This window comes from Trachurus trachurus (genome assembly GCF_905171665.1).
Source record: "Trachurus trachurus genome assembly, chromosome: 23".
Lineage (NCBI taxonomy): Eukaryota > Metazoa > Chordata > Actinopteri > Carangiformes > Carangidae > Trachurus > Trachurus trachurus.
In genome coordinates, this window is record NC_139912.1 from 23,509,794 (window position 1) to 23,534,487 (window position 24,694).

General features: G+C 41.1%; 1 protein-coding gene across 1 annotated transcript in view; it reads left to right on the plus strand.

Annotated features, from left to right (window-relative positions):
• The window catches only part of tmtc1 (transmembrane O-mannosyltransferase targeting cadherins 1), a 242,461-nt gene extending 220,016 nt beyond the window's left edge, over positions 1-22,445 (plus strand). Inside the window, exons 14-19 of the mRNA XM_083999888.1 lie at positions 191-326; positions 2,118-2,262; positions 5,974-6,111; positions 11,001-11,123; positions 17,648-17,725; positions 19,968-22,445. Of these exons, the coding sequence (XP_083856014.1) occupies positions 191-326; positions 2,118-2,262; positions 5,974-6,111; positions 11,001-11,123; positions 17,648-17,725; positions 19,968-20,093 (746 nt within the window). The 3' untranslated portion in view covers positions 20,094-22,445. The remainder of the gene's footprint in view (positions 1-190; positions 327-2,117; positions 2,263-5,973; positions 6,112-11,000; positions 11,124-17,647; positions 17,726-19,967) is intronic.
• The last annotated feature ends 2,249 nt before the right edge of the window (positions 22,446-24,694 follow it).

A 24,694-nucleotide genomic window follows, 5' to 3' on the forward strand; every position in this document is an offset into this window, starting at 1 on the left:
CTACTATCCGTTTAACTTTCTTTCCATTTGTCTCATCTGTTCTTCCTGTGTCCTTCCTATTCATCCTTCCACTCTCTCACATTTCCTCTGTCCTTCCTCTGTCCTTACTTCCTGCCTTATTTCTCACTCTTATTCTTTACTTTATTTCTTCCTCCCGTCTTCCGTCTCCTCTCCTCGTCCTCTTCCGCAGGAGAAGGCCAGCTGGCGGCTGCTCATTACCAGCAGGCAGTGCGACTCAAACCAGCGCACTATGTTGCTATGGTGAACCTGGGCCGCTTGCTCCGGTCGTCCAATGAGAACAAAGAAGCAGAGTCTTGGTACAAGAGGTGAGTGGAGTAGTGTGTTTTGTTTTAAGCAGTAAAAACCTCCAGTGGTTGCCTACGGTTTGGTTTTTCCATGGCAGCTGCACGGAGAGACACTTGAATATTTCTTTTTTTGGCACATGATTTGGAAATGGGCTGGTTTGATCCACAGGGGACGAATACAAAAACATTATTATTATTCTTGTTCATCTCGTAGCTTTCATTATTTTTCAATCACCTTATTTTCAGCCGCTGCTGAAGTTTTCATTTTCTTCTCTGCTTGTTTTTGTGTGACTTTGATCAGAAGCAAATCAATTTTTATTGTTCAGCCACTACTTATCTTTGCTGAATAATGTCAGTGGACTTACTAGTTAGCAGTGTTGCCAGATTGGATAAAAATGACCCTTAAATACAATGTCAATTTTAGGGATTTAACTAAAAAAGACATAGAAACAAAAACACCCTGAAAAGGCTTTGTGCTTTGCAGTCCACTGTATGGCTGTGTTTTATTTTTGAATTATAACTTAACTTATTGTTGTATTCTACTAGACAGAACGTTACCTACTGCTGTTACTGTTCCTGAGTTTTGGTTACAGTTTATGATACTCAACGTTGACGGATAAACAATCACCAAAAGGAAATAATAATCCATTACACTTGTGAATCACACTATTGTGGGAATAAAGAGAATAATCAGTTTCCATTGGATGTTGAACTTTCTTATTCGCTGCATGCACGGAGATGAAATTGGTGTTGACACATGGCTGACATCTAACTGCTGGCAACGAAGCAAAGATGTGAATCTTCGCCACAATGTCAGAGCACTCTGTTGAAAAGATTTTCAAAATGGTTCAAGTGGTTGAAGACCCCTCTTTTAATATTTTCACACCAGTGAATAAAAAGAATTCTTTGTCCACTTTCCCTTTCATCCAACCTCATGTTTTTGTAAAACACGGTGAGGCCCAGCTGTACAGGTTCACAGTAAGTCAGCAGTGGAGCAGATATCTGGATTCATCCCTGTAACACAGCAGGACAAACAATAGCAAATTAGAGCTGAAGAAGACGGATGGGTCTTTACTGAAGGTTTTAAACATGTCAGTGGAAGAGGAAGATCTAATTGTCAGGAGGAAACTATTTCACAGGACACAGGAAATGTTTCGCCTTCTGATTGTAGCTGCTGTGTGAATGTAGAGCAGTGATTGGGAGTAGGAGATAAGGAGCTCAGAGATCACAGTAGAATCTAAAAATCAGTTTTGTACTTTACTGGAGAAACAAAGACTATTGTCGCTTCTAGTTTTGCATGGAATGGAAGATGGAAGAAGCCAGTGCTGACGCTCCAGAGACACGGAGGCTCCGGGGCATTGATCGCAGTTGCAGTGAAGATTAGGACCCAAGTTTTATTCTGGTTTAGCTGAAGGAAACTTTCTTCCATCTAGGATTTTCATGCTTCAGGACGAGTTAACAGTAACACTGCATGGATGACTGGGTTTAGGTGGGAGGTATAGCTAAATGTGGTCAGAATAACAATGGTGGAAGTTGTTTAGATATTTTTTATGTTGAGCCCCAAAGGTAGCACATATGAGTAGAATAAAACATTATAGTGTGTTATTTAATATTTTATCACAGTATTTGTTTACAGTGATATGAATATAAATATTACAGCCACATCTTGATGTTTATTTGATTTCATCATATGCTGAGTAACAGGAGGCGAGCTGTGACATGCTGTAAATGGATATGAAACATCTCTGTCCTCATGACCCCTGACCTCTGACCTCTGCCCTCTGACCTCTGACCTGTGACCTCTGCCTGCAGGGCGCTGCAGGTGACCAGGAAGGTGGACATCCTGACGCCGCTCGGGGCTCTGTACTACAACACGGGCCGCTACGAGGAGGCTCTGCAGGTGTACAGGGAGGCTGCTGCCCTGCAGCCACACAGCACCGACATCTGGCTGGCTCTGGTGAGGACACACACACGCAATATTTTTTCCGTAGGATAGGTCTGGGAAAGTCCCGCCTTTCCCGCCTCTGATTGGCTAGATGGGCTCCATTTTCGACTCTGATTGGCTAGAAGGGCTCTCTCCTGATTGGTTGTTTGTTTTGGCTGTGAAATGGCTGTGAAACGCATAGGGGTGGGCAAAAATATCTATATGGCAATATATCGCGATACTTTATACCGCGATACGATATCGATATTCAATATTAAAATATCGATTTAAAGAAAATATCGATAGAAAAAAAAAAATCAAAAAAAAAAAAATTTTCAATTTTTTTTTCAAATAATAAATCATGTTTCCAATTGAAATATGTTGTTGTAACTTGCACTTATATAAAATGGCATGGATAATTTGAATTACATTGTTTTGACTCAGTTTGTCCCATGAATTATCACTATCGTCTGATGTACATACAACTCGGATTTTAAGATGCATAATGCCTTTTACATTTTTCAGTGAACTATGTAGAATATCGCAATATATCGCGATATATCGCAATATATCGCAAAATTTGGATATCGCAATATCGTATCGTATCGTGACTCAAGTATCGTGATGCGTATCGTATCGTGAGGTCCTTGGCAATACCCACTGTAACGCCCGCCAATGTAATAATGCCCACAAACGTAATAAACCACAAACGTAATAAAAATATGCAGCTTTTAATGTAATAATCCTGCAAACGTAATACATTTTCCACAAACGTAATAGCCGCTGCCTACTACAAACGTAATACGCGATTTCCCACAAATGTAATAACTATTACGTTTGCAGAGATTTATTACATTTGTGGGGAAGTGAAAATCTTCAATTTTCAATGTAATAAAATGTAATAACGCAATGACTAATGGTCGTTGTGTTGGTTGTTGTTGTTTATACTAATAGCCTACTGACTGTGCGAAATCCAGCTGCTGACTCTCTGCTCCACGATCACGGAGAGCCCACCCCACCCTGCCACCCCTCAAACAGCTCTCTCTCTCTCTCTCTTCCTCCCAACCGTGTACCTATCACAATCAATCCTAAGCAAATGTTTATTATAGAAGCATCTGCAGGGGACAGCACGTGTCATAAGCAGGAAAACCACCACGGTCTGCTCCCCGTTCACGTATCGCCTCCTTCGGATGCCGAGACTTTGTGATTATTAGTTTTAAAACATCATAGCCTACGTCATATACTGTATGTCAAACAAGAGATTACAGTTTACAGAGCGCGTTTGAGCCGCAGACTCCGAGACGAGAGGAGAATGACACCGGGTCCGAGCCTCTGATCAGCAGGTTTGGTTTTAGCCAGGAGCCTCCACTCTCCCTGTAACAAGCTCCAAGTCATTTGTCAGTACAATTAGTCCCAAGCAGTTTAAAAAATGAAACATAAGGTAAATATCCTGCATATTTTCTCTTTTGCTCCTCTGACCAGATCGCGTCCATAGCGGTGTGTTGGCAACGGTCTGTCATACAGAAATAACAAAGTAACACACACGCATCACATTATGAAAGTGCTTGTGATTTTTGGGGGGCTAAAGTGGGGGACAACAGAGCTCAGCCTGGTGGAGAGCGTAGCTTTAGCACACACCCTAGTGTACATTCCAATTATAAGTTAGTTTAACATTAGGTCGGAGGGTTTTCCCCCTACCTGTTTATTGACAGGGCTGATACTGACAGAGGACACATATTGTGATTGACAGAGGGAGATAGCCTGATTTTTTTAAAAAGGTAAACACAACACTTATCAGTCTAAATAGGCATCTAAAGGTTTATTAATTCAATTCAATTTTCCCGCAGACAGCGGCGAGAGAGAGAGAGAGAGAGAGAGAGAGTGGGTGGGGTGGGCTCTCCGTGATCGTGGAGCGGAGAGTCAGCAGCTGGATTTCGCACAGTCAGTAGGCTATTAGTAGATATAAACAACAACAACCAACACAACGACCATTAGTCATTGCGTTATTACGTTTTATTACATTGAAAATTGAAGATTTTCACTTCCCCACAAATGTAATAAATCTCTGCAAACGTAATAGTTATTACATTTGTGGGAAATCGCGTATTACGTTTGTAGTAGGCAGCGGCTATTACGTTTGTGGAAAATGTATTACGTTTGCAGGATTATTACATTGAAAGCTGCATATTTTTATTACGTTTGTGGTTTATTACGTTTGTGGGCATTATTACATTGGCGGGCGTTACACCCACCCCTAGAAACGCAGGCTGTTGGCAAAGTGTGATAAGTGCCTAGATCTACCTGGACTCTCTCTACTTATCTGGCCTGTCTACACTCTACCTGGTCTTTTTACTAAACTTAACCAACTCCTTTCTTCATTGCCTCAACCTAACCAATGGCACAATTACACTTCTCTCAAACTCAAAATGTAAACTTGGAATATAAATTTAAAAACTAAATTTTTCGGAACGTGAAACCAGAGGGGATCGAACTCGGATTCACCACACCGCAGGCGAAAATGCAAACCGCTACGCCATGGCGTCTGAACCATATACTGTATAAAAAAGAGGTCTGAACACACTAGAAGTTTCAGTTTGTGTATATTTTAGTTTACTACAGTACTGTTGTGAGATGGCGTTACACAGCCAAATCAAACAACCAATCGGAGGAGAGTTCATCTTGCCAATCAGAGGCAGGGAAGGCGGGACTTTCCCAGACCTATCCTACGAAAAAAAATATTGCCACACACACACACACACGCACATGGGCATGTGGTCAGAATCATGGGAATGCCAGGATGTTGGGTTGGGTGTATGTGTGGCATCTTGGATATTGTCCAAAACAACAACCATGTTGCCTTACATACACACACTCATCAGTACGTTTTCATGATACTTGAAAAAAATTGCCTTGTGTACTGCCTCTATGCTGTCCATGTGTTCACCTATGTCCTCCCATGTTCCAAGCTCCTCCTGTTTTTTATTGTGATCTGTATTTGTGAATTTTATGTTGGAACTACAGATGGAAACAAGCTGTTGAAGCTAAATCTGGTACAACCATCTTTTTGTTGCTTTACAATTGATCAATGGTATTGTACACTGCCCTGTATTAAACTAAATTAAACTTAAACTTGAACCTTAATCTGACTATAACTGGACAACTGAAGTGCATGTCTGACTAATATCAGAGTTCTCCAACTCAGATTACGACACCCAGATAATGCGATTAGAAATCGAATTTCTTCAGCATGTATACGCCTTAATCAGACTGAAACGGGACAATGCATGTGTGCATGCTCCACAAGAGTAGAGACGGCACAAAGTGGAGCAGAGAAGCCAGACAAACCCGACCAAAAAGATTTCACACAGTGCGACCAGCAAGAGGTTTTCTTTTATTAAAAAAAAGAAGGGAGAGAGAGAGAGAAAGGAAGCCCGTGAACCGTCATTTGTATCCTATTCTCAGCCAGACCGGCGGGTCTGGGTCGGGGACTGTAGTTGAGAACTTATTAAGCTTATTAAGTTGTTTATATTCAGTTTTTTACTTGGTGACAGAAAAGTCAACAGGACAGTTGGACGTATGAACCCGCTGAAACGACGCATATCGTCACACTGTCAGTTATTCAATTTTCTCTGTTGCATGTAAACTGGGACAAGGACAGAAGTCCCATTAGACGCCAAAATCGAATTTTGAGCATAGCTGGATTAAGCTGTGAATGTAAACGTGCTGAGTGTCTGTGTTTCCCAGGCCCAGGTGTTAGCCATGGCCGGCCGTACCAAAGAGGCAGAGAAGATGACCTTGGACATCATATCCAGAGAAGGCAGCTGTATCGAATGTTACCGCCTCCTGTCTGCCATCTACAGCAAGCGAGGCAACTTCACAGAGGTGCATTCATGAGTGTGTGTGTGTGTGTGTGTGTGTGTGTCTCATGTGCGTTCAGTCCCTGAGCTTTAGTGTCTGTTGCTTAGAGGTAAAATAACATACAGTCTGTGTTCCTCACTCACAGTGAGGAATGATGGACTCTCAGCAGGAGACAGTTACCTAGGAAACTATTCACCTCCGCTTCCCATCAAACTAGAGGCCATTTGCCGGCGAGCAGCTGCCACTCATCCTCCCACTCTGTTCTATCACCAGCATCAACACTCTGCCTGTCTGTCTATCACTTCCTCTGTGACCCACTTACACACTAAATATAAATTGAGTGAGTTTGTGTACATCACTGTGTGTACATCACTGTACTGTATACACCACAGTGTGGAGCGAGGTGTTGACGGATACTGGAAGGAGTAAGTTTAGTTTGATGATATCAGTAGTTGTAGTTGTTATGAGTGCAGTGGAGGAACAAGACCATTAGCACAAATAAATGTAAATAATGTAATTAAAAGATAAATGTAAAGAGGTATTATCACCAAACACACTTCAAGTATTCACAAGTACAAAGGTAGGAATGACCACATACAGTGTTCCTATAGCTTGTATTGTTTGTTCACTATAATAAATGCATTATAATCAGCTCAGGGCGGAGCTATAGTATTTTTTTACGAACTCTTTTATTCTTTGTTCTTTATTTTCACATGTAACAGAATTTTAAAAAGAACCTTTATCAGGTTTGTCCCATTGAGATCCAAGATCTCTTTTACAAGAGAGACCTGGCCAAGAATGGCAGCACATACAGTTTCAACATCACATTAACAACAACAACAAAAAAACTAATAGAATACAAATAACAATTGAATTTACAAGGTTAGTCAAACAACAAAACAATATAGAATTGAAGAGAGAATGTGAAGGAGAGATGCTGATAACCCCTCCTTGTGTAGCAGCATCCTCCAGACTACATATGCTGATATGGTTACAGTGTTGTTTATGCATTTTGTTAACCATAGAAAATGTATTACACATTATAAAAAAGAAACAAGCATAATTTGTCACAGCACTAAAAACAATGCATTTCAAGGACCCAATAATTACTCATTGGGAGAAGCATTCACTCATATATTTTAAAGCCCTCTTTGTAGTTCAGCACAGACATTAACAGACTAATAAACTCACCATAGGTTTATTATGTACAGCCTTAATCCTCAAAGTAAGTCATTATCTACTGAGCCGAGTGAAGGAGCAGGTGCCTTATTTCCCCCTGAGCTGTGGAGGCTCGGAGCATTTACATTTAAAAAATATTCTAGTCAGGTTTTTAGTGAGTTTCAACCGCTGACCGTGGTGATGAGTTTCACTGTCAGTCTGTGAAGTGTGAACATTATTTTCGACGCCAGCGGAGAGATGTTGTTCACCAAGTTTGCCGAGGAAATGAAAGTTGAAGAGAAGAGAGTCGTTGGAGAGGAGTGGAGAGATAGGAATCTGTTCTTCACACCCTCCCTGTTTGATTAGTCTGCACACACACACACACACACACACACACACACACACACACACACACACACACACACAGACATGTCAACAGTCCTGTTCTCTCTTGATGAGTGGGGACATAAATATATGAGATGAAGCATCCTCCTCCACTTCTATTACATTTAATGTTCAAAGATGAGTGAGGTAGTTCAGAGCCTTTAACAATGGAGCTATTAAGATTAATATCATGATTATTATTTCTTCTGTAATGTCTGTGAAGAAGTCAATCCAGCCTTGTGCTACAAAGAACAATGATAAATACAACATCAGCGTGAAGCACAAAGATCGATGGAGTTCAGCTCCTGAGGTAAAGATGGTGCAGAATATCTTTATGCATATTAAAGTTGCCCCCACAGTGTAATACCAGATGTTTTGTGCTCAAAACTATTTAAAATGTAATATTTAAAATTGAGAACAGTTCATCAACAGATAAAAGATAAATGATCAGATAAATTACTGTTTTCATACAATCTCAGTGAATAACCCGCAGCTCCTGATCATTATCATTCACCATGTAAAATGCTCTCCTGTAGAGAAGTGGACCTGGTGTTGATGAGGAGCCTCTAACAGCAGCAACATGACTCATTATTCTCCACCTTTTCACTCAGAGTTCAACAGGAAACAGAGTGGAGGTTTCACCGTCTTCCAAGGTGGACGGAGAGACGGGAAGAGGTCAAAACTCACAGCAATGCCCGTAGTTAAAGGGATAGTTCACCCAAAATTCAAATTTCACTCATTATCTACTCACCCTCATGTCAACTAAGAGCTGTGAGAATTTTCAGAGTCCTCCGTGCCTTCTCTGAGTTACGGGGGGGTCCGCGCAGCAGTGTTTGTCCATATAATGGTTGTCAATGGATACCAACTTTCTTCGTCCAAAAAGACACACCAAAAAACATCCAAATACCTCCATACTGCTCGTCTGTAATGTCCCTCTTGTATTGAAGCCCCGACATGAGAAATTGTTCCGAAAAAAATTAAATAAGTCTATATTTTAAGCTTGTTTGTAGCGGAAGCTCCCAGTGTCTCGGTTCATTGCTCTTCCTGACCGGCGGACCAATTTCTCATGTCGGGGCTTCAATACAAGAGGGACATTACAGACGAGCAGTATGGAGGTATTTGGATGTTTTTTGGTGTGTCTTTTTGGACGAAGAAAGTTGGTATCCATTGACAACCATTTTATGGACAAATACTGCTGCGCGGACCCCCCCCCCCCCCCCCCCCCCCCCCCGTAACTCAGAGAAGGCACGGAGGACTCTGAAAATTCTCACAGCTCTTAGTCGACATGAGGGTGAGTAGATAATGAGTGAAATTTGAATTTTGGGTGAACTATCACTTTAATAAAACAACTGTATTATTTGTACATGTTTTGGCTTGAGGCCTTCATCAGGGTCTGTCAATAATTCTATACAACAAGTGCTGCTGGAGTTGTATCGATTTAGATGAGCAGCAGCAATAAACAGGTGAATCAGACCATATGAACATGTAGACAGCAATGTGAGGGTTTATAAAATGTAACATCATAAGCTGCTGTGGATGTAGAGTTGACTTTACTTTTATTCAGGTGCCTCTTGTCTTTCTGAGGGAAGGAACAAGTGGTTTCAGGGATTACTCTCAGCTGTCAGCCATGGAAGTCCTCCTCCAGAGGAAAGAGGCCTGTTATCTGTCAGAGTCTCCTCCCAAACTAAAGCCAGACACCAGGCAGTGTTTTAGTCAATTGCTCTGCAGAGAAAAGACGGAGCTGTGATAATGCTACATGAGCAGGAACACAAGCACAGAGAGAGAGAGAGAGGCTCTGTTCAAACAGAGTGTGGAGACGATACCTGGATTTACTGAGTGGAGTCAAGCTGTATCACTGCACCGCAGATGGATAAAGGCACTGTGTGTGTATGTGTGTGTATGTGTTAACAAGTGAACAGTAACTTTTCCACGACACCTGTCACTGCTGCCTTAAAATCTGTAAAACTAAAAGTATTGAAACTAGAATTACCACCTCCTGTTTGTGTGTCTGCTGGTCTCAGTTTTCTACCCTGTTTATCCAGAGTCGTTTAAGATACTGTATGTACCAATGTGTCAGAACTGCTGTGTGAAGTCTGTAATGGAGAAACAGATTACCTTGACCTTCGACCATCTAAGTGTTTATTTACCACAAATATGAAGTGGAGGGCTTCTGGAAATGTTGTGCTCACATTTTTACCTAATTCGAAGGATTCCCTTGAGACATTACAAAGATATTTCATCCATGTTGGACATTTGTAGTTAATTATAAGAAGTTCCTTCTTGGCATTAGTGAGATATAGGCTGTGTCTGAAATCACCCCCTACTCACTATATAGTGACCAGGCCATTTTGTAGTGTTTAGTGATTATTAATGTTAACTATAGTGCACTGAATGTATCCCACAATTCACCGTGAAATGTAGTGAACATCCGATGGTCACTAACCAAAGCAAGATATCCCATCATGCATTGCCGTCACGGATCGCCGTTACGATCGTGATCGGAACGTTTTAATTACGCAATGTAATTCATCATTAACTGTGCGGCGGAGTAGTGTCTGAAAGTGTTTTTCATTTGACCAGTGAGTCACTATATAGTCCACTATATTGAATTCACTATACTGTATAGTGAGAAGGGAGTAGGGAATGAGTGAGTGATATCGGACACAACCATTGTGACAAACCCTGTTGTTTGTCACCATGCCTTTGACCTTTGACCCTTAACCTCCAAATACTAACCCTATCAACCTTCAGTCTTGTTGAATGTTTGTGCCAAACTGGCAGAAGTTTCATGAAGGTGTTACTGCTTCCACGAGAATGGGTGGGAATAAAACTCTGACTCTGACTCCTGCTGGTCCAGCACAATAAAACACTGAAGACATAAAAGTCTCAGCTGGTGTATTTTACCAGGAGCTGCTTACTGTGTCTTTGTGAAGCTGGTATTGGTGAAACTAGAACTACCATCCCATGGATTCACCAGTAAACAGACTCTAGATTCGCTCTCACTCTCTCTGAACGTCGATGTGACAGTGACGAAGCTCTTCATCCTCGTCCTCGTTCTGCTCCTCGCCCTGTCTGTTCTGAAATCACTTCACACTCCTTCTTCTCTGCTTCAGCATGTTCTTGTCCTCCTTCCATCCCTCGCTCCTCGGTGGCTGGCGGTGGCAGGTGGCGAGCGCGGCTTTCAGCTGAGCCCTGTGTGATCTGAGCTCTAAAACCAGCAGTGACTCTTGATGGTCAGGCCAGAAAGTTCACTCAAACACCCGACTCTGAGAGAGGAGTTGTTCTCTGTGTGTTGATGTCCATCTGTGTGTGTGTGTGTGTTTTTAGTTTGTGTTGACTCACTGTGTGTGTACTGTGTGTGTCTGTGCCAGGCCCTGGATGCTCTGGACCGGGCCCTGCAGCAGAATCCCAGTGATCTGACAGTGAGAGCCGAGCTCTACTTCTCCAAAGGAAACCAGCTCAGAGAGATGAACCAGCTGGACAGAGCCTTTGAGGTAATGCTCTCTCTTCCTCTCTAACCAACAAACTTTTCCCCATTTTTTCTTCTCCTCCTGCTGTAAGGGAATGTAGAATATCTGTACTCTCTGGCCACTGATCAGTTATGCAGCCCCCTGCACAGAAAGCGGTAATGGAAGAAAACCTGGCCTGTAGCCACTGAGCCTGTTCCAAACAAAAAAGCCAGTTACGCTCATTTCTACATGAACAGAAGTTCTAGTTAAAGGCTGTGTTCAGGCTGCAGCTTCATCTGATCTGTTGCAAAGTCAGATTGTATCCGGGCTGGGTTTAAAAAGTCGGGACCGGGGGGAAAAAACTAAAAAAACATATGAAAGGCAAGAATACAGATTTCAAAGTGTCTTTTGTTAAATTTGCAATGCTTCTACATCAAAAAGCTACACCCACATCATTACCATGGCAACACATGCAGCCAGGTTAGAGGCGTCTGGGCCAAGCAGCAACATCCAATGACTGCTGGGGTCTGACATATGTTAAAGGGATAGTTCAACATTTTGGCAATTTAGACATAATCGCTATAGTCATAGCAGTAGGTTCGTTACCTTTATTTGTCGGTATAATATTTTTAGAACGGCGGAGCAGAGCCGTGAGCTGCTCAGAGCTACGGTATGGAGGCTAAAGGAATTTCTTGGTTTCCCTCATCAAACTCATCAAATACAAAATCCCAAAACTCCAAAACACTTTCGTGGACAAGTTGTGACCGACACATTCACCACGCTATGGGATAATAACGGAACGTTACGAAACGGAGTCGTTTTCGAGGTAAATACAGAGTCTGTTTGCTGAAAAACTGTCCCTGAAGGCAACGCGCATGAATTTCCCTCCCTCTACAACAACTCTGTCTGGTAACGCTCTGTTATTATCTCATAGCGTGGTGAATGTGCAGCTCACAACTTGTCCACCAGAGCGTTGTGGAGTTGTTGGAATGTGTATTTGATGAGTTTGATGAGGGAAACCAAGAAATCCCATTAGCCTCGTAGCGTAGCCCTGAGCATCCTGCCGCTCTGCTCCACCGTTCTAAAAATAGCTTGCACCGACAATTAAAGGTAACGAACCTACTGCTATGACTATAGCGATTATGGCAATGGGCCAATTTGCCAAAATGTTCAACTATCCCTTTAAGGTGCTCAACATAAAGGTTTGGTCTCCTCTTAATTTTCTCCTTTTTAATGATATACTCTGTTGTTTCACAGTTCTTCATTATTGGCTGGTTTGAGTGACAGGTGGGTGGGCTCCACATGCCCAAGCTCTTTGCCCATTTTCGGATTAGTCAGCAGGCACTGGCTCCATACAAACCTAATGATGACGTCACAGACACTACACTCATCTTTCTATAGCCCTGAAGTGGCAAGTAATATTGCAGATGGTTTGACATCTGCACTTATAAAGACACCGTTTTACTATTCATAAATAAATCCTCTTTCTGGAGATGTGTGAAGTTCCTGTTTGGAGATGAATCTGTATGTGACACACATCCTTTTCGTTTGTTTACGTCTAACCATCACCATTGACAGACGTCTGTCAGCTCTGGCAGCCGATATGAGACGAGCTCCGGTGAGAAATGCAGCAGCGAGAATGCTAAACAAGGCTAAGATAGCAACACGTAGAGCACAGTATCAGCACAACAAACTAACACTGTCATGCTGGTTGTTCCTCCTTCCTAACATCTGCCAGATGTGCTGAATTTAATGCAAAAAGCCAAGTTGGAGACGGCTGTGACCATGAAGATGTTTCTTTTTTTCCGTAACCGCAGTTTACATGTGATGATTTTAAAGATAGCAGAACCTGAAAGGATGAGACTGTAGAAGTCGTGGGCAGTTGACTACAGCTGACCTGAGGAGACACCGGTGTCTCTGCTCCAGGTGTGGGACATTTCACAGCTTCCTGTCAGATGTGTTGGCTCCTGTTTGTGTTAAGGTTATACATCCAGTGTATCCATGGTGATGGGGCCCAGCAGAGCAGTGATGTAGATGAACACAACAATGTTTCATCTCCACAACATGTCAGATTATTAGGACAACAACCTATTTAGCATCCTTGCATCAGCAGGTTTGCTAGATGCTCACACATAAAAAATAATTAATTTACGTAAATAAATTACTCCCTAAGCCTCTAAGTTCACAATAGTGTCTCAAAATGATAATAAACTACCTTTGACCTGTGCAACCAATAATGTCTGCATTGTGTTTGGATATAGAGATATATATGGGATATATAGCTGGAGGACATCTTGCATATAAGTGAATAGTAAAATCCTCCAATCAATGGTGATTATGCATTTTAGTCCTTAGCCAATTAAATTATACATAGTGCACTATAGAATCAATTTCAATGCACAGTTCAGATCATGAACGTAATTCAAAAGGAAGCTAAAACATCCAAACACAATGTTGTTGTTTACTTTTCCTGTAGAGTACGTGGTTGGAGGCCCCGGGGCCCTCAAGAAAGTGCACATATGGAACCAGAAACACACAAAATATCCCGCAATTTAACTCTGCAGGGCTGACACATCAGGCTATAAATATGAACAACAGTCTGTACAGTCAGAATCCAGCACTTTCTACAAGCACCATCACATATAAACCTCATCCACCCACTCCTCACACATCCATCATCCTCTGCCCAGAGAATCTGATGTTTATTTTGCTGTTGTATGTCGGAGCAGGTGAAAATAACCCAACAACAGCATAAATACCAGCTCTGCCTCCTACCCAGGTCAAGTCGTTGACCTCTACATACAACACACTCCTCAGTGTTAGAGGATCAGAGGTTTTTAAATGCAATTGAAAGTACAAATTAATGTGCTGGGATTGGTCCGACCACACGATGATGACACAGCAGATCCAGCTCATTACTGCAATACTGTATCTGTCAGCCTCAGCCTGCTGCCCTTCACTTTAACTGAGTTACCATTCAAACACATGTGTTGCATAAGCCTCAATAACTTGTCTGGGCACTCAAATTGAATCTCTGAAGGAAGTTTCTGGAAGGCGATAGAACCTTTGATTGACTTCCTGAGAAAACAACCGGAGAGGAAAGTAAACACACCAGAGAGGCACAACTCTGATGTAGTGGAAACCAGACAGGAAGAGCAGGGGAGGCCATCTCAGGTCAGCAGCTTCAAAGAGAGCAGTGGTTGTGATACAGATAACGGTGTGATGGTGTGTTGCTTTCATGGTCTAGATCAACAGAGACCAGTCCAACAGCCTGAGAAAATGTTGAATGTCTTTAAACTGGTTTATTTTTGGACTTTTATCTTTTTTTTTATGACTTTGTCCACAAGGAACACAGATATATGAGCTGCAAGTGATCAGCACTGAAGAAAGAATCAAAAGTTTTATGTGAATCACATGTGAATTCCCATGTGAACCCATGTGCTCTACATGGTAACACATGGTAACACATGTGTCATACATGTTACCACATGTGGAAAATGGGTTCATATGGGAATTCACATGTGATTCACATAAAATTGGGCCAAAACCACGTTTCTCATGTGCAAATGACATGATTCCCATGTGCAAAATTTGGCACATGTGAAAAACCACATGTGAATCATCACATGTGAAGTTCATGTGGTTTTTCAGTCAAAACTCCGTCTTAAAATAAAATTCAAAATGAAAAGCAGTCAGCTGGAGGAAATACTTCCTCTTCCTCCTACTTTCTTTGAATATTAGCCTACTGGTGTGAAACAGCAGAACCGAAATGTACTAACCTCTAAAACAATAAAGAAATAATACATTTTGGGGTCCGACTCAGCCACTAATTCTGAGTTGGGATAGAAGTAAGCAGCAGCTGCTACTGTCACTGAATGAAGCCAGTGGTGTGCATCCCAAGAACAGTGAAACGAAGGTTGAGCATAAAGTGTAATGATGCACAGTGTGTTAACAGCTCTGCAGTGTTTCTGTACATCTCCGCTCTGCTGGGTTTTTACCAGGAACAAACTGGAATTCACATTCACTTAGTGACCAGTAAAAACACACACACACACACACACACAATATCTTCCACCACATGGAGGAAACAAATGCTGTATCTGCCTATTAGTTTAACAGATAGTGGACTTGAATCAGCACACATTTTCCCAGCAGACATTTGGACCTGTCATGGCCATTTGCTGTATCACTGAGCTGAGAGCGACCAATCACAGCATCAGTGTCCTTGCCCTGGATCACCAAAACTGAATGTAGTCTTCAATTATTCCTGTGCCTCTGCTACATTATGTCAACATCGCATCTGTTCATACCAGTATCCCAAAGCTCCCACAATGCACTGGAAAAACAAGTGGTAACATTTTTAATAACCATTCCAGAAGTGCCTTTTTTTTTTTTCTTTTTTTTTTTTTTTACAGTTCCAGCAGTGTAAACACAGCTGCAGCTCTCAACAAGAACAAGTCAGAAAGCAATGAATGAATAATGCATTACTGTATTAAACACAGACTCTGTCATGATGACTGACAGCAAGTAAAACTCACAGTATTAATAAGGAAACTGTATGTGTACCTGCAGTGGTGCAAACTCTGTCTCTGCTTGTTACCTATAGTGCACTATATTAACTTTCTGACATTGTATTGCAGTATGAAGTTTATGCTCCATGCGTCTTCAAAACTGACATAATGGAATAAGAAATGTGATGCCAATAGCATTTACACCATGTTTGCTTTAAAGGAACTGCTTGTTAGTTTTGCATGTGCTATGCATAGTTAGCAATAACCAATAATACCTCCAATCTGGCCTTAAAGGGATAGTTCAACATTTTGGCAAATTGGTCCATTGCCATAATCACTAGTCATAGCAGTAGGTTCATTACCTTTATTTGTCGGTGCAAGCTATTTTTAGAACGGCGGAGCAGAGCCGTGAGCTGCTCAGAGCTAGGCTATGGAGGCTAAAGGAATTTATTGGTTTCCCTCATCAAACTCATCAAATACAAAATCCCAAAACTCCAAAACGCTTTCGTGGACAAGTTGTGACCTGCACATTCACCACGCTATGAGATAATAATGGAACGTTACGAAACGGAGCCGTTTTCGAACTAAATACAGAGTCTGCTTGCTGAAAAACTGTCCCTGAAGGCACCGCACATCAGCGGTTTTGCATGAATTTACCTCTAAAACAGCTCCATCTCGTATCGTTCCGTTATTATCTCATAGCGTGGTGAATGTGCAGGTCACAACTTGTCCACCAGAGCGTTGTGGAGTTGTTGGATTGTGTATTTGATGAGTTTGATGAGGGAAACCAAGAAATTCCCTTAGCCTCCATAGCATAGCCCTGAGCAGCCTGCCGCTCCGCTCTGCCGTTCTAAAAGTAGCTTGCACCGATAATTAAAGGTAACAAACCTACTGCTATGACTACAGCGATTATGGCAATGGGCCAATTTGCCAAAATGTTGAACTATCCCTTTAAGACAGAGAGCTACTCAGAGGACGAATCATATTTGAACTTCTTATCTTGAAATTGTTGAAGCTCTTCTCAAGTAACAATCAGCAGAGAAAACTTGCTAATAGACCCTTTAGATCACACAGTCCTAGCAAGAGCAGCTTTTGTTTATATAGTACAGACACTAGAAAGATCTTAATTAGAAGAACTAAAAGAGATGGAGAAGAGAGTATTTTGTTAGAAAGCTACAAAATAATTGAAACCACAAAATGATGTGATGACTGCTTCCCTGAGACTCTATAGGAGAAGGGTTTCAGCAATAACAACTTCTCCTATGGACACAACCTTAAAGGGACAACGAGGAGTTTTGGAAAAGCGAAGTGTTTTCACACTACATTTATGAGCCTCCGCGCACTGTGAAATTCTTTGACCGGCGCAAGACAGACTCATGTTTTCATTCATCAAGAATTAAAGTCAGAGGTTGGAAGACAATCACATACCGTCGTAGTTCCCACCATAAACGGTGATTCGGAGGCGTTATTCTCATGACTCGCCACGAAACCTAAAGTAAAGAAACGCTGGTCGGCTCGCCCAGCATTTCCACCACCACTAATAATAACAAAATAACCATAGAGACAAAACGATATATTTATCGAAAATGGGCCCATTAACAAGTGTGGGTAGCGTAGATTCATCCACATTAATATGAGACTTTTTTATTGTCGCGGAATTTTTCGTTCTGCTGACGGAGAAACTCCTCATTGTCCCTTTAAAACAGACGTGAAAGGGGGAAGATGTTGATAATGACACAATGTTTGATAATTGATAATTTTATTGATCTTAAATACCAGTCATTTCTCATTACAACTTGCATTAAAGACCTATTGTATTGTATTGTATTGTATTGTATTGTATTGTATTGTATTGTGTTATGTAGCTTGATGCTTGGTGCTCAATGAATCGGTAAACTAACCACAGCTTGAGGTCCAGTTCACTGGCCATTGAACCGCAGCTGAATGCACTACATTAAATTCAGTTAGTGTTATTCTCAGACAGGGTATCAGTGTCTGTGTCAGGTCTCAGTGTACTGACCTTTTCTACTCACAGTCTTTGTTTTTCTCTCCCACTAGAGCTACAAGCTGGCTGTTGAACTCAAGCCAGACCAGTCCCAGGCCTGGATGAACATGGGAGGGATTCAACACATTAAGGTAACAGACATGGCTGACCCAGCAGTGCCCTCACTGAACAACATCACATCACAGCTGAAAAACAAGAATATATGTGGTTGGACTTCTGTTGTGGAGGCAAACAGCAGCGTGAAGAAAGACGAGGAACAATTGCATGGTTTAAAAGGCTATCACTTCACACTGTGTGGATAACTTTCAGCAGCCGCAGAGAAGGATCATTTAGAGGACAAAGATATCTTCATTTATCTTTAATGAAAATAAGCCACAGGAGAGAAGACGGAGTGATCAATGATGCACGTCAGGGTAAAATTGACTGATATCCACAACTTACTCAGTTTTACAAGGATCTTCTCTCTGTGTGTTAAATCAAGTTGAGCGTAGCGTAGCGTTATCCTTGCTTAGCACTGCTGCAGGGTTTAGACTTTACAAACACAACTACAACAATATACACTGCGTGTTCAATTATTGAAGGTCTAGTTGCACTTTTAATGATCTTTTAAAGGAAATCTAAGCTTGTATTACAAATGTTATTCCTACTGAACATTCGGGGCATAAAATAACAACTATATCTACTGCTGTCACAGTAATATGGGGAAGGTTTTAGTCTACATTAAAATTGCAATTGGATTCAGTTATTTATAGCCTGCGGTGGCCGATTCTCTCTGCTCACTTGTCCTTGCACATACTGCTCTTGTGCTAGAGCATTAGTTCATGCATGGTCGCAATGATAATCAGTGTAGAACAATGTTTTTCCAACTATGTGCTCCTCCCAAGGGAGTCATAACCCTCTCACCCAGGTGTTCTAAAAACACATTTCTTTTAGTATAATCATCTTGCTACATGCTGCTGATAGCTTATTCCACTATAACTTTAACAGTTTATGAAATAAAAAAATATATAGTTAGTAGAATAAAAAAACAAGTAAGCTAAGTTGTAGTTGACAGCTCCATAGAAACCATACTATAACCATCATATTACACCCAAAGGGTATTTCCAAAAATTATTACATTATGATTAATGAAATCAAAGTCAAGCCTTCCTGGGCCAACTTCAACTTAAAGGTACAGTATATAAGAAATCTAAAGCAACTGGCCGTAAAATCCTCCTAATATGTCACAGAGACTCAGGAATAATGTTCATATAACATGATGAACTCACCAACAACAATAGTACAGCCAGAGTTTTTTTGCAGACTGCAAATCATGTTTATGTTTTGAATTTACGTGTTGGCATGTTGCACCACCTAGCCCTCTCTCTAGTCACGGCGGCGTCAGTGGCATTTCAGCCTCCGGTCTGGTCCACTGAGCTGCTGCTACGGCTGGGAGAAAAAATGAGATCGCTGTGTTTTGAATTTGACTGCAGTAACCGTTTTTGGCCACATTCTTACATATGGCACCTTTAACCCTCTGTAGGTTCCTTTAATATAACTTTTCTGATTGATATATGATTGAAAGGAAATTGAGAGCCATACGAGAGAGGAGGGTGGGGTTAATGTAATTTTTTTTTTCTTTTTTTCTTCTGACGTTCAAAAATCCTCCTTATGTGGTGTGTCTGTGACTACATTTTCTTCTGTAATACACCACTTATCTCACTGTCACAAATGGTAAGTGGTTGCTATGCACCACAAATAAATCTTTAAAAAAAAATAATTAAAGGGGCAACAAGGAGTTTCTCAAGCGGCAGAACGAAAAATTCTGTGACAGTAAAAAAGTCTCATATATAGACTCATAGAGTCTATAGACTCATAGACTCATATTAATGTGGATGAATCTACGTTACCACTTGTTAATGGCTCCATTTTCGATAAATATATGGTTTTGTCTCTATGGTTATTTTGTTATTATTAGTGGTGGTGGAAATGCTGGTTGAGCCGACCAGCGTTTCCTTACTTTTGGTTTCGTGGCGAGTCATGAGAATAACGCCGCCGAATCGCCGTTTATGGTGGGAACTACGACGGTATGTGATCGTCTTTGAACCTCTGACTTTAATTCTTGATGAACGAAAACATGAGTCTGTCTTGCGCCGGTCAAAGAATTTCGCGGTGCGCTCATAAATGTAGTGTGAAAACGCTTCGCTTTTCCAAAACTCCTCGTTGTCCCTTTAAATAATAAATAAAATCTAAATCGAACTTAAAATGATCTAAACTGTATAGAGAGGTTTCTCATCTGTCAGATCTCAGATACAGTAGCCTCCTGTGGCACTAAGCTTTTAGACTAAATACAGGTGTGTGTATGTGTGTGTGTGTCTGTGTGTGTGTGCTCAGGGCGACTATGCAGCAGCCAGGATGTACTACCAGAGAGCCCTGCTCCTGAGCCCGGGTTCCAAACTCCTGAAGGAAAACCTTGCTAAGCTGGACCGACTAGAGAGGAGACTGACAGGGGGGGCGTAGACCACCAAGGTCCCACAAATGCTGCATCACCCTGGACCCGGACCAGACCTCCGGAGCCCAGACACCAGCCACCAGGCAGCTGGATCAAATGGACCTGGTTACTACGGCAACGGAGAGACTGAGTGTTGATGTCGTGGAGCCAAGGAGGCTGGCCCAGCCACGGATCAGAAGAGAAGAGGAAGGAGGAGCTCTTTGTAGTGCCCTGTCTGCATCAGCTTTACTTCAACATGCATATCTGCTTTAGACATTTGTGTTTGATTGATTTATTATTTAGGTTCCGGGAAGTCATTTCCTTTACGACACTAATCACAAATTACAACTAAGTCCTCCGCTCTGCCAGAATTATGAATGAGAATTATTCATGTAGTTTACATTAGTGCTGTGAACGTGTGTGCAAAATGTTACCATGAGGGGAATGAACAATTCATTCTTCGCCTTTGTGAATAGTACGTGTGACAAAATACTCCAAACTCAAGGGCCTGTTTGCTAGCTTTTCAGAGCTTTCAACCACAAGGTCAAGGTGTTCTTCAGTGGAGCTGCTTCAGGTGTCGTCACAGGACTGTGAACAAAGGCCTGCTCAAAGTCAGAGGAACAAATAAACTGAGACCAGAACCCAGAGCTGTGATCAAATCACAGGTATGGGCTCTGGGAACATTTTCATGAATGAAACTTGGCTGAAGAATGGATTAGGAAAAGTAGCCTGATGTAGCAATTAGGACGCTGATTAAGCTAATGATCACATCTGACTAATAGCACCTCTGATGAACAGATGGCAACAAGCTTGTGCTTTAGTGAGTTTGGTGGATCAGACTTGAAACACTTGGAAGACCCACACAAACAAAATGTAAAAGTAAGGGAAGGAAAATGTTCCTTCATGAGGCCTGTTCACAGGACTCCTGTCTTAGGTTACTTAGTCAAATCCAGATAATACTGAGACAGACATGATGCAGCTTGACTCACTGGTCATTTCCACCTAGTGCCTGTTTACCTCACAAACCGTCTTAGACTGAGTGAAAAAAGAAAAGAGGACGCATTATTCAGATTACCAAGAGTTGCCCTTTGGCTTTAAACGTAAGTAAGGCATTTAATTGAGGTTATAGCTGCACTGCAAAAACTCTGAACCTTTCCAAGAATATTTGTCTAATTTCTAGTCAAAACGAATCTCTTAAAATAAGAATCATCACCTAAAAATGAACTTGTATTTAGGTAATTGTAACTTGTTTCAAACAAATTTCACTAGAAATGTAGAAAAGTTTGTTGTGCTTGTCATAAGGAAGAAAAACTTGCTCCACTATCAGATTTTTCTACTTATTTCAAGTGAAAATCTGCTTGAAAGAAGTAAAAAGTGTCTAAAAACAAGTTGCTTTTATGTGATGAGTCTTATTTTAAGTATAATGAGATTTGTTTTGACTATAGAAATGACATTTTGACTAGAAATAAGACAAATATTCTTGGAAAGATTTTGAGTTTTTGCAGTGTGATAAAACCCCCTATCTGTAACAGTGAGAATGGTGCTTATCTGAATGTGTCAGTGTCTCAGTTTGATGATCTAATGATCTCTACTGAGTGCCAGTGCCTCTTTTGATTGATTAAAAAGTCTTAAGAAGACTTGAAGTCAAAGTTAAATAGCAAGTTTGTCAGGCCAAGTTCATTTACAGTGTTTACAGCAGATGGAGCAAAAAAGAAGAAGAACAAAAGAAGTAAAGAATAAAGAATCAAGGCAAAATTACACTTTGGACAATCATGTGTGATCAGATTCATGAAGTCATGTGACTGACGACCACACCTTGAACCTGGGGAGTGGTCACAAAGTCTCTATACTGTATATATGACTACACTTAGGCCATGTAACACCTGAGCCAGCTGCACACGCTGAAGAAGACTGAGAGCTCAGAAAACCAAGCAAGAGGACCTTTGAGTTTATGTGTTACAGAAGAAGGGAATGGTTTGACACAAGGTTGACTCCGCTCTCCGGGGGGAGTTCATTAGTAAATATAACTAAAGCCAAAATCTGTATAGCTCTCGGATTATATGATTTATTAAAAAATGATTCATGACAGCTGCTGCTTTTTCCTAAGACGGAAATGATTCCACGTTCATCTGACCTCCTTTCCCAGAACTAGCTACAGTACACCCCCCACCCCCACCCCTGTCTCTGCAAGCCTTCAAGTACAAGTATAATAAGCTCAGTGTGTCAGTGTGAGGAGTCGAGAACTTGTGGCTTCACGCGCACCATAACCTCGGAGGATTGCCATTTGGTTGCTTGTTGTGGTTTTGTTGACATTGATGTTGATTGTGAGTGAATTTTGAAGTGAAATGACAATGGAATGAAAATGAAGTGACGAGTGCAATGACTGACTTGCACCAAGAAAATAAAATATATGTTTTATTAAATGGTGTTTAAAGTGTCAATGCATTGATGTAAAAAAAAAATCTCTATTGTTACGTTGATTGTCAGGCATATTTTCCTCCATTGTTGGGATAATCAGCGCAGTCTACGTGCTGATTTCATGAATTCATCTCGCTGGTCTCAGGCTGCGCTTTCTTTACTTTTCTTTTCTTTTCTTTTCTTTTCTTTTCTTTTCTTTTCTTTTCTTTTCTTTTCTTTATTAAGATCCCCATTAGCACCCGCAGCAGCATCGGCTATTCTTCCTGGGGTCCGACATACACACAACATACACATAAACATTCACATATACACATAAGAAACATACATTTATACATGACACAACAAGAACAAACAACAAAGGCTGCCTAATAATGAACAAACCACAGAAAAAATCTGACAGACAACACAGACATCACCATTTCTCTACTCAGATTCCATGCAATACTTCAATACCTTGAGTAATCTAATAGAATACACCCACAAAGTAAATAAATAAAAAATTAATAATCACATAAATAAGCATTAACTGTCTGAAGTGACTGCAACCATGCACTTCAACTACTCATACACATATTTACACTCCAAGAAAAAGGGTACAACCACAACTGTAAACCAGCCCTCTTTATGAACTCAATATATTAAATCACACTTCATTAAATTCTAAAACAGGGGTTCTCAACTAGTCTCACTCTGGGCTTCACATTTTCCCATGGTCATTAAGTCGCGACCCACTTTTATAGAATTCAAACCAAGAATTTTTTTTAAAGCCTTTAAAAACTTATGTTTCTCTTTATTGAGCAAAGTGCATTTCAGAGCACATGAATGAAACTGAGGAGCACCATGACAACTGCATGTACGGAAGTGAATAAAAAAATATCAAACTGCACAAAATGGAGACCAACAAAATGATATATTTGACTTCTAATGCATCTCTGCTTTCAGAGCATATTCACAAAAGTGAATAAATATCAAATTGCACAAAATAAAGACCCACAAAACAAAACAAGATTCACTGCATTCAGGCCACATTAATAAGAAACTGATATCTTTGCATTCAGAGCAAATGGAGCAAATAATAAGAAACTGACTTACAACTGCATGTGTTCACGTGTCTCGTGTGCCTTTCAAAATAAAAGACATGTCCAACATCAGATGTGCATTAAATATTATTTACTTTTTTGACCAGCTGTCCGCGACCCATCCAGAACGGGTCCACGACCCACTTTTGGGTCCCGACCCACCAGTTGAGAACCACTGTTCTAAAAGATACTGTTTTAACAGCAATTTAAACGGATCTTTGTTACTTTCATGAGCAATATGAACTGGTAGAGAGTTCCAGGCAACCATAGCTCTGTACAGAACTGTTCTTTGAATTATACCTGTTCTCACTCTTGGCAATATGAACTGTGTGCTGTCCTGTCTGCCGCGTGCTCTTCAAACATCTGGATGAAACCAGGCGTGGAGATGATGGTTTACTCTTCTGCCCACCATTGTTCTGCTCAGCACAGCTGGCGTCAAGCACAAATGTAAATTGCTGGTTAAATATGAGCCACACATGACGTTCTGTCGCAGCTGTGTTTATTTGCGACTGCCTCGCATCCCTAATTGAGCAGAAATTGGATCTGTTTCAGTATTGTGAAGGAGCACGGTCCCACCCATCAGGCCTCTGGTTAGTGTTTCATAGACACCCAAACAAGAGAATCACTGGAGGGGCCGTGGCACACACCCAGCTCAGGGAGAGCACGCCAGGAATAAGATTTGTCTGGGAAGGAAGCCTCTCAATAAACTATTTTTCACAGTCAGGCGAGGTCGACTTCCTGAGGCGAACGGGAGCAATGTGAGGCTGCTGCGCTTCAGCAACAGCCTGATAACAAAACATTTATGGGATTTTGAGAATGTTTCTTATTTAGTAACTCCAACAGTGTGGGTTTGAAGTCAGACACTCTTACAGAAAGAAAAAAAAACTTTAAAAATGCTAACTCTCTTTCCTGTTTTAATACATTTAAATCTATCTTGAGAAAAAGTGAGAAAATTATAATGGAATTGGTTATCAGGCTCTTCAAATTAAGAGCCCTAGAGAAAAAGAAAACTTTAAAGTTTTTATTAATAGAGACCCCTGTCCTTTAAAACTTTATTACTGACTGATAAAGACAATGTGCATGAATATATTTCAAATTACAGGGATAGTTCACCCAAAATTCAAATTTCCTGT